Source organism: Genypterus blacodes, unplaced genomic scaffold (assembly GCF_046128005.1).
Source record: "Genypterus blacodes isolate CSIRO-AG114 ecotype Tasmania unplaced genomic scaffold, CSIRO-AGI_Gbla_v1 ptg000022l_1, whole genome shotgun sequence".
Lineage (NCBI taxonomy): Eukaryota > Metazoa > Chordata > Actinopteri > Ophidiiformes > Ophidiidae > Genypterus > Genypterus blacodes.
In genome coordinates this window covers 1,955,957-1,968,918 of record NW_027466835.1, presented here as the reverse complement: position 1 = coordinate 1,968,918, position 12,962 = coordinate 1,955,957, and the positions used below count along the sequence as shown (strand labels likewise).

At 40.5% G+C, this 12,962-nt stretch overlaps 1 protein-coding gene across 6 annotated transcripts in view; it reads left to right on the top strand.

Moving 5' to 3' along the window:
• Window positions 1-10,263, top strand: part of LOC142992682 (immunoglobulin lambda-1 light chain-like) — a 35,266-nt gene extending 25,003 nt beyond the window's left edge. For 4 of the 6 annotated variants that reach the window (XM_076143196.1, XM_076143197.1, XM_076143199.1 and 1 more), the window contains 2 exons: window positions 8,996-9,025; window positions 9,925-10,263. In XM_076143196.1, coding sequence (XP_075999311.1) covers window positions 8,996-9,025; window positions 9,925-10,250 — 356 coding nt within the window. In that variant the 3' untranslated portion in view covers window positions 10,251-10,263. Of the gene's footprint in view, window positions 1-1,553; window positions 1,613-1,704; window positions 2,050-3,382; window positions 3,657-8,995; window positions 9,026-9,924 lie in introns of those variants that run through there. The other 2 variants (XM_076143195.1, XM_076143198.1) reach the window with 2 other exon arrangements.
• Window positions 10,264-12,962: the final 2,699 nt, after the last annotated feature.

The window sequence follows — 12,962 nt, the reverse complement described above, 5'->3', positions numbered from 1 at the left end:
ATGTAAGGATGCTGACTTACTGCACTTTGGACCTCATGTTGGACTCATCAGCCCGTGTGTTTCTCTTGACTTCATGTCCTCTTGTTGTTTCCAGGTGTGAGCGGTGTGACGCTGGTGACACAGAAGCCTCCTGTTGTGGCAAAAAGGACAGGAGAGACAGTCACCATGGACTGTAACCTGGGGACAGTTACTAACGCTGTAGCTTCTTGGTATAAACAGATTCCTGGAGGAGTTCCTCAGTTTGTGCTGTACTTTCATCACAGCTCCAGTTCTCCATCTTATGGCTCTGGTTTCTCTTCTCCCAAATTCACATCGAATCATCAGTCGCAAACAGATTATCGTTTAATCATCAACAATTTGGTGTTGGGAGACTCAGCAGTCTATTACTGTCAAACATTGGACAGCTCTGTTAGTGAGGTCGTATCACAGTGATTTACACTGTGACAAAAACCTCCTCACTAAAAACTCTCACTTCTGCTTTCTGATGCTGGTTGTGTTCATGAGCTCATTTCTAAATCTCCACTGACTGCAACATTTTCCTTCTGTCTTTGTTAAACTTTACTCCCATATATTCTCACCCCAATAAAGTCTCTGCAATAACTGATGATCCATGGTTTCACACCCATGTCACACCCATATTAGCTGACATGATTGATGAGCAGATGTTCTTATTTTCTATCATATCGTAGATTAATTACAGGGTTTTGCATTAAAATACTGAAACCAGGTTTTCATGCTAAAATGGATTGTTACAAGTTTAGTAAAAACTTCAGTCCTCAAATCTTTTGTGGTTTATCAGACGTGACCTCATTGATCAGATTGTGTGGAACAATAACAAAATTAGAGACATTATCCTGTCTCCTCCTGACAACATATGATCATACAATCAGTCGTTTCAAGACAATTCCAACAGTGAACCTAAATCTAAGTGTCTAACTGTCTGATCTGAAATGTCTAGAAAGCTGAAATGCTGATCTCAGAATCAGAGAAGCAGAGAGACACTTCAGAACTTCTCAGTAAATTCTCATAACTGTCCTGTCCGACGTTCCATTAAGATTAGAAATCAACGTGTAACATTGGATGAAGATCAGACCTTCAGCAACCATATCAACAATATTTCCAAGGTTGCATATTTTCAGCCCTGCAGTGTGTCCAGGATCAGAGCGTTCCAAAGCAGAGCAGATGGTCAAACTCTCGCTCATGCATTGGTTACTTCCTGTCTGGACTATTGTTAAGTTTTTTTCTCTTTCTTTCTTGATTGAAGGTGAAAAACACTCAAACACAAAACAGAAATAATAATAATACAAATGCAACATTCATCACCAGGTTACTAGAAACAACAGAAACTATGAAAAATACATCTTTCTAAATGATTTGAGCTGAGGATTCCTGTCGCAGCATGGAAGGTATGAATGAATCTCTTCATGAAACCCTGTGTGGTGTTGAAACTCCTCCTCTTCCTCCTCCTCTTCTCCTCTCCTCGGCCTTTATAAGCTTCTTCTTCAGTCTCTCCTCACACTCTGCTCATCTCTCAGCTGGACAGTGAGAGACGTTTGCAGCCACACTGACAACATGCTGAGGAGCCTCTGCACTCTCATCACTGCTCTAACATGTAAGGATGCTGACTTACTGCACTTTGGACCTCATGTTGGACTCATCAGCCTGTGTGTTTCTCTTGAATTCATGTCCTCTTGTTGTTTCCAGGTGTGAGCGGTGTGACACTGGTGACACAGAAGCCTCCTGTTGTGGCAAAAAGGACAGGAGAGACAGTCACCATGGACTGTAACCTGGGGACAGTTACTAACAGTGCAGCTCGTTGGTATAAACAGATTCCTGGACGAGTTCCTCAGTTTGTGCTGTACTTTCATCACAGCCACAGTTCTCCAACTTATGGCTCTGGTTTCTCTTCTTCCTGGTTTCGCTCAGCCAAATTCACATCTAACCATCAGTCAAAATCAGATTATCGTTTAATCATCAACAATTTGGTGTTGGGAGACTCAGCAGTCTATTACTGTCAAACATGGGACAGCTCTGTTAGTGAGGTCGTATCACAGTGATTTACACTGTGACAAAAACCTCCTCACTAAAAACTCTCACTTCTGCTTTCTGATGCTGGTTGTGTTCATGAGCTCATTTCTAAATCTCCACTGACTGCAACATTTTCCTTCTGTCTTTGTTAAACTTTACTCCCATATATTCTCACCCCAATAAAGTCTGCAATAAGTGATGATCCATGGTTTCACACCCACGTCACACCCATATTAGCTGACCTGATTGATGAGCAGATGTTCATGTTTTCTTTCATATCGTAGATTAATTACAGGATTTTGCATTGAAATACTGAAACTATGTTTTCATGCTGAGCTGGATTGGTAAAAGTTTATGAAAAAACCTTCAGTCATCAAATCTTTTGTTCTTTATCAAACGTGACCTCATTGATCAGAGTGTGTGCAACAACAACAAAGTTAGAGACATTATCCTGTCTCCTCATGACATATGATCATACAATCAGTAGTTTCAAGACAATTCCAGCAGTGAACCTAAATCTAAGTGTCTAACTGTCTGCTCTGAAATGTCTATAAAGCTGAAATGCTGATCTCAGGATCAGAGAAGCAGAGAGACTCTTCAGAACTTCTCAGTAAATTCTCATAACTGTCCTGTCCAACGTTCCTTAACAATACAAAACCAACATGTAACATTGGATGAAGATCAGACCTTCAGCAACCATATCAACAATATTTCCAAGGTTGCATATTTTCAGCTCTGCAGTGTGTCCAGGATCAGAGCGTTCCTCAGCAGAGCAGATGGACAAACTCTCGCTCATGCATTGGTTACTTCCAGTCTGGACTATTGTAATGTTCTTTCCTTTCTTAATTAAAAGTGAAAAACACTCAAACACAACTAGTAATCAAAATAATACAAATGCAACATTCATCACCAGGCTTCTAGAAACAACAGAAACTATGAAATATTGATCTTTCTTAAAGATTTTAGCTGAGGTTTCCAGTCACAGCACGGCAGTTATGAATGAATCTCTTCATGAAAACCCTGTTTGGCGTCAAGACTCCTCCTCTTCTTCCTCCTCCTCTCCTCTCCTCAGCCTTTATAAGCTCCTTTTTCAGTCTCTCCTCACACTCACACTCTGCTCATCTCTCAGCTGGTTAGTGAGAGACGTTTGCAGCCACACTGACAACATGCTGAGGAGCCTCTGCACTCTCATCACTGCTCTAACATGTAAGGATGCTGACTTACTGCACTTTGGACCTAATGTTGGACTCAGCAGCCCCTGTGTTTCTCTTGACTTCATGTCCTCTTGTTGTTTCCAGGTGTGAGCGGTGTGACGCTGGTGACACAGAAGCCTCCTGTTGTGGCAAAAAGGACAGGAGAGACAGTCACCATGGACTGTAACCTGGGGACAGTTACTCGCAATTCAGCTTCTTGGTATAAACAGATTCCTGGAGGAGTTCCTCAGTTTGTGCTGAAGTTTCTTCACAGCGACAGTTCTCCAACTTATGGCTCTGGTTTCTCTTCTCCCAAATTCACATCTAATCATCAGTCGCAATCAGATTATCATTTAATCATCAACAATTTGGTGTTGGGAGACTCAGCAGTCTATTACTGTAACACATGGGACGGCTCTGTTAATGAGTACGTATCACAGTGATTTACACTGTGACAAAAACCTCCTCACTAAAAACTCTCACTTCTGCTTTCTGATGCTGGTTGTGTTCATGAGCTCATTCCTAAATCTCCACTGACTGCAACATTTCTCTTCTGTCTTTGTTAAACTTTACTCCCATATATTCTCACCCCAATAAAGTCTCTGCAATAACTGATGACCCATGGTTTCACACCCACGTCACACCCATATTAGCTGACCTGATTGATGAGCAGATGTTCTTATTTTCTGTCATATCGTAGATAATTACAGGATTTTGCATTGAAATCCTGAAACCACTACTTCATGCTAAGCTGATTGATACAAGTTTAGTAAAAACCTTCAGTCCTCAAATCTTTTGTTGTTTATCAAATGTGACTTTATTGATCAGAGTGTGTGCAACAACAATCTTGTACCTAATGAGCCTTCATAGACTGAACACAGTGAAGGGAAACCTGTGTGTTCCTGTTCAGAAGATCCCAGTATCAGTGTGTGAGCATCTGGTTTCCTATGTCAACCTGTTGACTGATTATTTATATTTGCGAGTTTACAGACTCATCTAATCGTCTCTATAGGTCTTTGGGTCGTGGACAGAGTTTTTCACAGTAATATGCATATCAGAGAGAGTGCTGGGATAAATGAATGTCTTACTGGATCATTAGGGGTTAAATATGGGAATTTCAAAACAATGTCCTACGGTGACACAACTGAAAACCTGAACATCCTTTGAATTCTTCATTTCTTAACATCCCACTTGCAACAGTTTTTAATAACAATTTTATTCTGAACATGTTTTTATTCAATATGACACCAATGACACGTAGGCAGTAGCTCAGCCGGTAGGGCTTCCTCTTGGGATCCAGAGGGTCGCTGGTTTGGAGTCCCTGCCGAGGTGCCCCTGAGCAAGGCACCAAACCCCCACCTGCGACCCCCTCTGTAATGGGTGGTAATGTAATGTAAGTCGCTTCGGATAAAAGCGTCTGCTAAATGATCGTAATGTAATGTAATGACATAAATTACACCCAAAACCAACATATGTGATTAATTATCTGCTCTTTAGTCATTGTGTTGCTCTTCTAAATGTCCAGGGTTCCATTTTCTTACTTCAGAAAATGTCTTTGTACCAAAGTAAAGATGATTTTACAGTTAAGAAATGTGATTCATCTCCAAGCATGTGATGTGTTATGGATTGAATTGATTAAACCCAGTTGGGAATTGAAACTCCTCCTATTCCTCCCCCTCATCTCCTCTCCTCAGCCTTTATAAGCTTCTTCTTCAGTCTCTCCTCACACTCACACTCTGCTCATCTCTCAGCTGGACAGTTAGAGACGTTTGCAGCCACACTGACAACATGCTGAGGAGCCTCTGCACTCTCATCACTGCTCTAACATGTAAGGATGCTGACTTACTGCACTTTGGACCTCATGTTGGACTCAGCAGCCCGTGTGTTTCTCTTGACTTCATGTCCTCTTGTTGTTTCCAGGTGTGAGCGGTGTGACGCTGGTGACACAGAAGCCTCCTGCTGTGACAAAAAGGACAGGAGAGAGAGTCACCATGGACTGTAACCTGGGGACAGTTACTAACGCTGTAGCTTCTTGGTATAAACAGATTCCTGGAGGAGTTCCTCAGTTTGTGCTGTACTTTCATCACAGCTACAGTTCTCCAACTTATGGCTCTGGTTTCTCTTCTCCCAAATTCACATCTAATCATCAGTCGCAATCAGATTATCGTTTAATCATCAACAATTTGGTGTTGGGAGACTCAGCAGTCTATTACTGTCAAACATTGGACAGCTCTGTTGTTGAGGTCGTATCACAGTGATTTACACTGTGACAAAAACCTCCTCACTAAAAACTCTCACTTCTGCTTTCTGATGCTGGTTGTGTTCATGAGCTCATTTCTAAATCTCCACTGACTGCAACATTTTCCTTCTGTCTTTGTTAAACTTTACTCCCATATATTCTCACCCCAATAAAGTCTGCAATAACTGATGATCCATGGCTTCACACCCACGTCACACCCATATTAGCTGACCTGATTGATGAGCAGATGCTCATGTTTTCTTTCATATCATAGAATAATTACAGGATTTTGCATTGAAATACTGAAACTATGTTTTCATGCTGAGCTGGATTGGTAAAAGTTTATGAAAAAACCTTCAGTCATCAAATCTATTGTTCTTTATCAAACGTGGCCTCATTGATCAGAGTGTGTGCATCAATAACAAAGTTAGAGACATTATCCTGTCTCCTCTTGACAACATATGATCATACAATCAGTAGTTTCAAGACAATTCCAACAGTGAACCTAAATCTAAGTGTCTAACTGTCTGCTCTGAAATGTCTATAAAGCTGAAATGCTGATCTCAGGATCAAAGAAGCAGAGAGACACTTCAGAACTTCTCAGTAAATTCTCATAACTGTCCTGTCCACAATCCATAATAATACAAAACCAACATGTAACATTGGATGAAGATCAGACCTTCACCAACCATATCAACAATATTTCCAAGGTTGCATATTTTCAGCACTGCAGTGTGTCCAGGATCAGAGCGTTCCTCAGCAGAGCAGATGGTCAAACTCTTGCTCATGCATTGGTTACTTCCTGTATGGACTGTTGTAATGTTCTTTTCTCTTTCTTTCTTGATTGAAAGTGAAAAACACTCAAACACAACTAGAAATTATAATAAAACAAATGAAACATTTATCACCAGGATTCTAGAAACAACAGAAACTATGAAAAATACATCTTTCTCCCTGATTTGAGCTGAGGATTCCTGTCACAGCACGGCAGTTACAAATGAATCTCTTCATGTAACCCTGTTTGGTGTTAAAACTCCTACTCCTCCTCTTCCTCCTCCTCCTCTTCTCCTCTCCACGGCCTTTATAAGCTTCTTCTTCAGTCTCTCCTCACACTCACACTCTGCTCATCTCTCAGCTGGACAGTGAGAGACGTTTGCAGCCACACTGACAACATGCTGAGGAGCCTCTGCACTCTCATCACTGCTCTAACATGTAAGGATGCTGACTTACTGCACTTTGGACCTCATGTTGGGCTCATCAGCCCGTGTGTTTCTCTTGACTTCATGTCCTCTTGTTGTTTCCAGGTGTGAGCGGTGTGACGCTGGTGACACAGAAGCCTCCTGTTGTGACACAAAGGACAGGAGAGACAGTCACCATGGACTGTAACCTGGGGACAGTTACTGGCAGTGCAGCTCGTTGGTATAAACAGATTCCTGGAGGAGTTCCTCAGTTTGTGCTGTACTTTCATCACAGCTCCTGTCTCCATCTTATGGCTCTGGTTTCTCTTCTCCCAAATTCACATCTAATCATCAGTCGCAAACAGATTATCGTTTAATAATCAACAATTTGGTGTTGGGAGACTCAGCAGTCTATTACTGTAACACATGGGACGACTCTGTTAAAGAGCACGTATCACAGTGATTTACACTGTGACAAAAACCTCCTCACTAAAAACTCTCACTTCTGCTTTCTGATGCTGGTTGTGTTCATGAGCTCATTTCTAAATCTCCACTGACTGCAACATTTTCCTTCTGTCTTTGTTAAACTTTACTCCCATATATTCTCACCCCAATAAAGTCTGCAATAACTGATGATCCATGGTTTCACACCCACGTCACACCCATATTAGCTGACCTGATTGATGAGCAGATGTTCTTGTTTTCTTTCATGCCATAGATTAATTACAGGATTTTGCATTAAAATACTGAAACCAGGTTTTCATGCTGAGCTGGATTTGTACAAGTTTAGTTAAAAACCTTCAGTCCTAAAATCTTTTGTTGTTTATTAAACGTGACTTCATTGATCAGAGTGTGTGCAACAATAACAAAGTTAGAGACATTATCCTGTCTCCTCTTGACAACATATGATCATATAATCAGTAGTTTCAACACAATTCCAACAGTGAACCTAAATCTAAGTGTCTAACTGTCTGCTCTGAAATGTCTATATAGCTGAAATGCTGATCTCAGAATCAAAGAAGCAGAGAGACTCTTCAGAACTTCACAGTTAATTCTCCTAACTGTCCCGTCCGACGTTCCATTAAGATTCAAAAACCAACGTGTAACATTGGATGAAGATCAGACCTTCAGCAACCATATCAACAATATTTCAGGGTTGCATATTTTCAGCCCTGCAGTGTGTCCAGGATCAGAGCGTTCCTCAGCAGAGCAGATGGTCAAACTCTCGCTCATGCATTGGTTACTTCCTGTATGGACTGTTGTAATGTTTTTTTCTCTTTCTTTCTTGATTGAAAGTGAAAAACACTCAAACACAACTAGAAATAATAATAAAACAAATGAAACATTTATCACCAGGATTCTAGAAACAACAGAAACTATGAAAAATACATCTTTCTCCCTGATTTGAGCTGAGGATTCCTGTCACAGCACGGCAGTTACGAATGAATCTCTTCATCTAACCCTGTTTGGTGTTAAAACTCCTACTCCTCCTCCTCCTCCTCCTCCTCCTCTTCTCCTCTCCACGGCCTTTATAAGCTTCTTCTTCAGTCTCTCCTCACACTCACATTCTGCTCATCTCTCAGCTGGACAGTGAGAGATGTTTGCAGCCACACTGACAACATGCTGAGGAGCCTCTGCACTCTCATCACTGCTCTAACATGTAAGGATGCTGACTTACTGCACTTTGGACCTCATGTTGGACCCATCAGCCCGTGTGTTTCTCTTGACTTCCTGTCCTCTTGTTGTTTCCAGGTGTGAGCGGTGTGACGCTGGTGACACAGAAGCCTCCTGTTGTGGCAAAAAGGACAGGAGAGACAGTCACCATGGACTGTAACCTGGGGACAGTTACTAACAGTGCAGCTCGTTGGTATAAACAGATTCCTGGAGGAGTTCCTCAGTTTGTGCTGTACTTTCATCACAGCTCCAGTTCTCCAACTTATGGCTCTGGTTTCTCTTCTCCCAAAAATCTCATCTAATCATCAGTCGCAAACAGATTATCGTTTAATCATCAACAATTTGGTGTTGGGAGACTCAGCAGTCTATTACTGTCAAACATGGGACGACTCTGTTAAAGAGTACGTATCACAGTGATTTACACTGTGACAAAAACCTCAGCCACAGACTCACTGCACTTCATATAAATGCAGACCAGCAACCAAAACCAACCAGAGTGTATGAAACCTTCCCATCATCAAAATACTTCAATGGAATTACCTGAAGTTTGTGTTTTGGAACGTAAGCACACTGATGAACATTGACAGTGAAAGTTGCTGTTAGCTGGATGTTTCAGTTCCTCTCCTCTCGTGAGTCGGGAGGTTTTTGTACGACGATGTATACAAACTGAATCACTGTGGTATTCGGACAAGGCACCAAGCTGATTGTGACCAGTAAGTACCTTTCATCTGCTTATAAAACACTCTGGCTAATATTTTGTCAAGTTAAAATTACTTTGATATAACATATTGAAGTTTTGTGTTAATATTTATCTGTTATTTTTAATTATATTTTGTGAAGTTTGATGTTGTGATGTTCTATAGCTTGCAGTCAGGCAACACTACAATATGTATAATTAATTTAAATACCATAGACAATTATTTATATTTAGTTTTAGAGACGTTCAAATAGATGTGAGATATTTATCACCAATAATTGATTTTAAAAAGCAAAAACTAAGAAAAAGGAATGTAGTGTTTGCTTGTAGACAGATCTTTGGTTGTTGAGATGTGAAGCCGCTTGAATATATATATATATATATGTACAGCATATATATACAATGTACAAAATACATTAGTTCTTTATTTATTTTGTATATACAACAACCAGTAAAGCTTTGTAATGATAACCAGCGTATCAAAACGTTACAAACAAGGGAAAATTAAATGAACGCAAAATAATTTAAAATAGACAATATGAACATTTGTTGATATTTCAATGGAAAATGTGCTGAAAGTTTCTTGTGAACTAAAAATCATTCTGTAGTTCGACTGAATCAAAGCTATGATCCACCAGACATCGAGTGAGGATTTATGAAAATCAATGTTTGTTCTGTTATATTTTCGATTAGAAATACAGCAATTCAACCTCAACTGGCACTTTGATTCAATGAATATTGCAGTGTTTGACAGATTGAATTTCTTGTACTACAGTTAATAGAACATGAGTTTTAGAAAGTAAATCCACAGCATTTGTGAATTGTGTGCTGATGATTTCAAATATAGTGTGTTTAAACTCTAAATGTCCTTTGTGAATTGACTGACTTAATGAAATGTCCTCCATGTGTCTGCAGGCTCCAGCCTCTCTCCTCCTGTCCTAACAGTCTTCCCTCCATCCAAGGCTGAGCTCAGCTCCAGCAAAGCCACTCTGCTCTGCCTCACCAGTCAGTCTGTAGGTTTTGCAGATGTTACCTGGCTGTCTGGTGGGAGTCCAGTGACCCGTGGGGTCTCTACCAGCACTCCTGTTCAGCAACCAGACCAGACCTTCCAAATGAGCAGCGCTCTGGCCATCCAGCCGTCAGACTGGAACGCGGGTCGGGTTTATACATGTAAGGTGTCTGTGGGCTCCCAGACTTCAGAGAAAAATATCCAGAAGTCAGACTGTCCCAATGATGATTAGCAGGAGGCCAGAATCACCACTGAAAATCTGCTTCTTTACTGCTTTTGCTGTACACATTTTAGACTTAGAATCCAGAAATATGTTGAATGTCTCTGTGCCTGTAATAAATATTGTTACAGGTAGTTTAAGGTGTTTTATTAGCTTTTGCATTGCTTGATTTGTTCTGATTAATTCAATAAAAGCATTTTATTAAAGAAAAAAGGTTGTTTTTGATTTTATTGGTACTATGGTGATTCTGTCAGAAGAAACTGCAGATGACTTTGCATGCTCTGTCAGTGAAGCGTCACCTCTGTACTCCCTCTCATCTCTGTCAGGATGCACCTGCAGGCCTCCTCTTCTTTATTTAGAGTTCCATGTAAATGAGCAGGTTGAGTTTCAGCTCTCTGGTTGCAAACACACCGTTACAGTTTCATCCTTGGTTTCATGCACGTATGCAGAGCCAAACACAGACTGTCTTACCACATACTGTACATTTTATTGTGCTGTAATATCATCCTACCTCCTGTTTGATTGTATATATCATTTCCACATCAGGTTAAATTATATTTTTTTATTTTTAATGTGAGAAAATAAACATTGGATTGAAAACTTTCCAACCAAGCAAGTAGCAACAAATGGAAAACTTTGACTCGATAACAACTTTTAAAATTTAAAATGTATTCATCAAAAAACTAAAACTCTAAATCACTTGAACAACTTCCTTCAACAATTAAAGAACACTGAAGATTTGAATTTTGCTCTGATTTGTTTTTTGGCTTGGAAGTTGTAAAAGAAATTAAATTACAGCAATGAATTCTCTTACAAAATAGAATATTTTAATTGCATAATGTTCTAATAATATTCAAATTTTAATAGACCAATGAGATAGAGACACATGTAACCCAAATCATGAAAAATGTAAAAAATGTACAGTATCTGTGTATTGCGTAAATAACACTGTACTGTACTGGATTAAAGCTTGACTACTGTAAAACGGATAAATGCTGCCCCCTTGTGGTGTAGAGTGGTATCATGGTTACAACGTCAGTTCAGCTCTTAAAAAGAAACATGTACATAAAGTGAATACATAAAACTCATCAATGAAAAATGCACAAACAGATCAACCTTTGTTCAGTATTTGTACATGGAGATTAGAGCTCTAAGGTCTCCGGCCCCGAGCTCTGATCTGTGCTGGACCTTGAACCATTTGCCTTTCAGGAGCTCTGATCCGTGCCTGCAGGGGCGGTCTCAGACTGATCCTGGGGGGGGCGATCCGGAGTACGGGCCGCTGTGGCAAACTGACTCCGTGATTCAAATCATCCACGAATGCCTCCACCCGGTCAAACTTAGAGGAAAGCCTCCCCAGTTCATCTTTCAGACCGTTGAACTGCTTGTAGAGATCCCCCAGAGCATCTGAGAGGGTCCGGATCCTGGATGAGGAGAATCTATTTCAGTCAAATCATTCCATGATTCAATAATATTGTCAAATAAATCAAATTGGAACACAGGAATCAAGTCACAGATTTGCAGGAAACATCCGGATCACAGAGATGAAAAACAGAAATCCCTACGATAAATCCAGAAAGCATGAAAATCTGAAAAACAAGCCTGAGTCTGCAGCCCATCTGAACTTGTTATTGAGGCTATTCTTGGAGAATGTTCACATTAAACAAGCACCTACGCATGTAAGCTGTTGGCTCCATTGCCCAGAGAGGAAGCAGGGGTCAATGACTTTGGATTATTCACTTCCAAAAACACTGCTGTTCATCAGAACACTAGGCTGAATCATTTCCCGCTTTCTTTTGGCAGCTTTTCTGCAGTGAGGTCATTGTAAAGCATGTTGGGCCTGCTGCTGACTCCTGAAATCATCTGTCAATTTAATGACTCTGACAGAAAAGCAAAGTTATGTAATGCCTAATTCTGTGTGCCTAGTAACAACATGCAAACTGATGTCATCGCGGCTCTCTCTTACGCAACATTGCTGTTCTCTCTTGTTGTTCTTGCCGCCTTGTTTAGCATCACGTTGACCTAAATACACTATGAATAGTCCAATCAGAAGCCAGTGTGACCTACCTGTTGTATTCAGGAAGGACAGACGCATGATCATTAAGCAGCAGGTCTTTCACTTGGGTTATAATAGCAAATTTCCAGTTGTCCAGTACCTGTGTCAGGTTGGAGCAGGTCTTGCCATTCGTGTGTTCTGCTGGAGACGGATACATTCAGTCATGGCCTGAAAGGTGAAGGAGTGTGTATCCCGGTACTCCATTAATATCACCCTTAGTTCAGTGAAATCTGGATGTAACTACTTCCACAATGTAAACTAACATATGATGAATTAGCAGATTCTTATAGATACACACAGAAATGTTCCCTGACCTTTGTGCCTGTCCAAACGTGACGTCTCCTGTCTCCATTTCTGGGATCCACAAACGGAGATCATGTAGAACAGGGCAAGAAACCCCCTCATCTTCAACATCGACACGAAGGGTGCTGCTGAGAGGCAAAGTGGAGAATTCACTACATTCCACAACAGAATATTGTCCAGGTCACGCTGCAAAACAAGCCGTTTCCCTCATATGGAAACAAATTATGTCATTCATTCATGAAACACACAAGAGGAAATACTGTTCAAGCATAATTTGTGTCTATTAAACTAGTTTTAATACTTTATTGATTAGTAAGAGCCTATTAATAGAAACAACTGTTGGTTTAGAAAGAATGTGAGAATCCCCT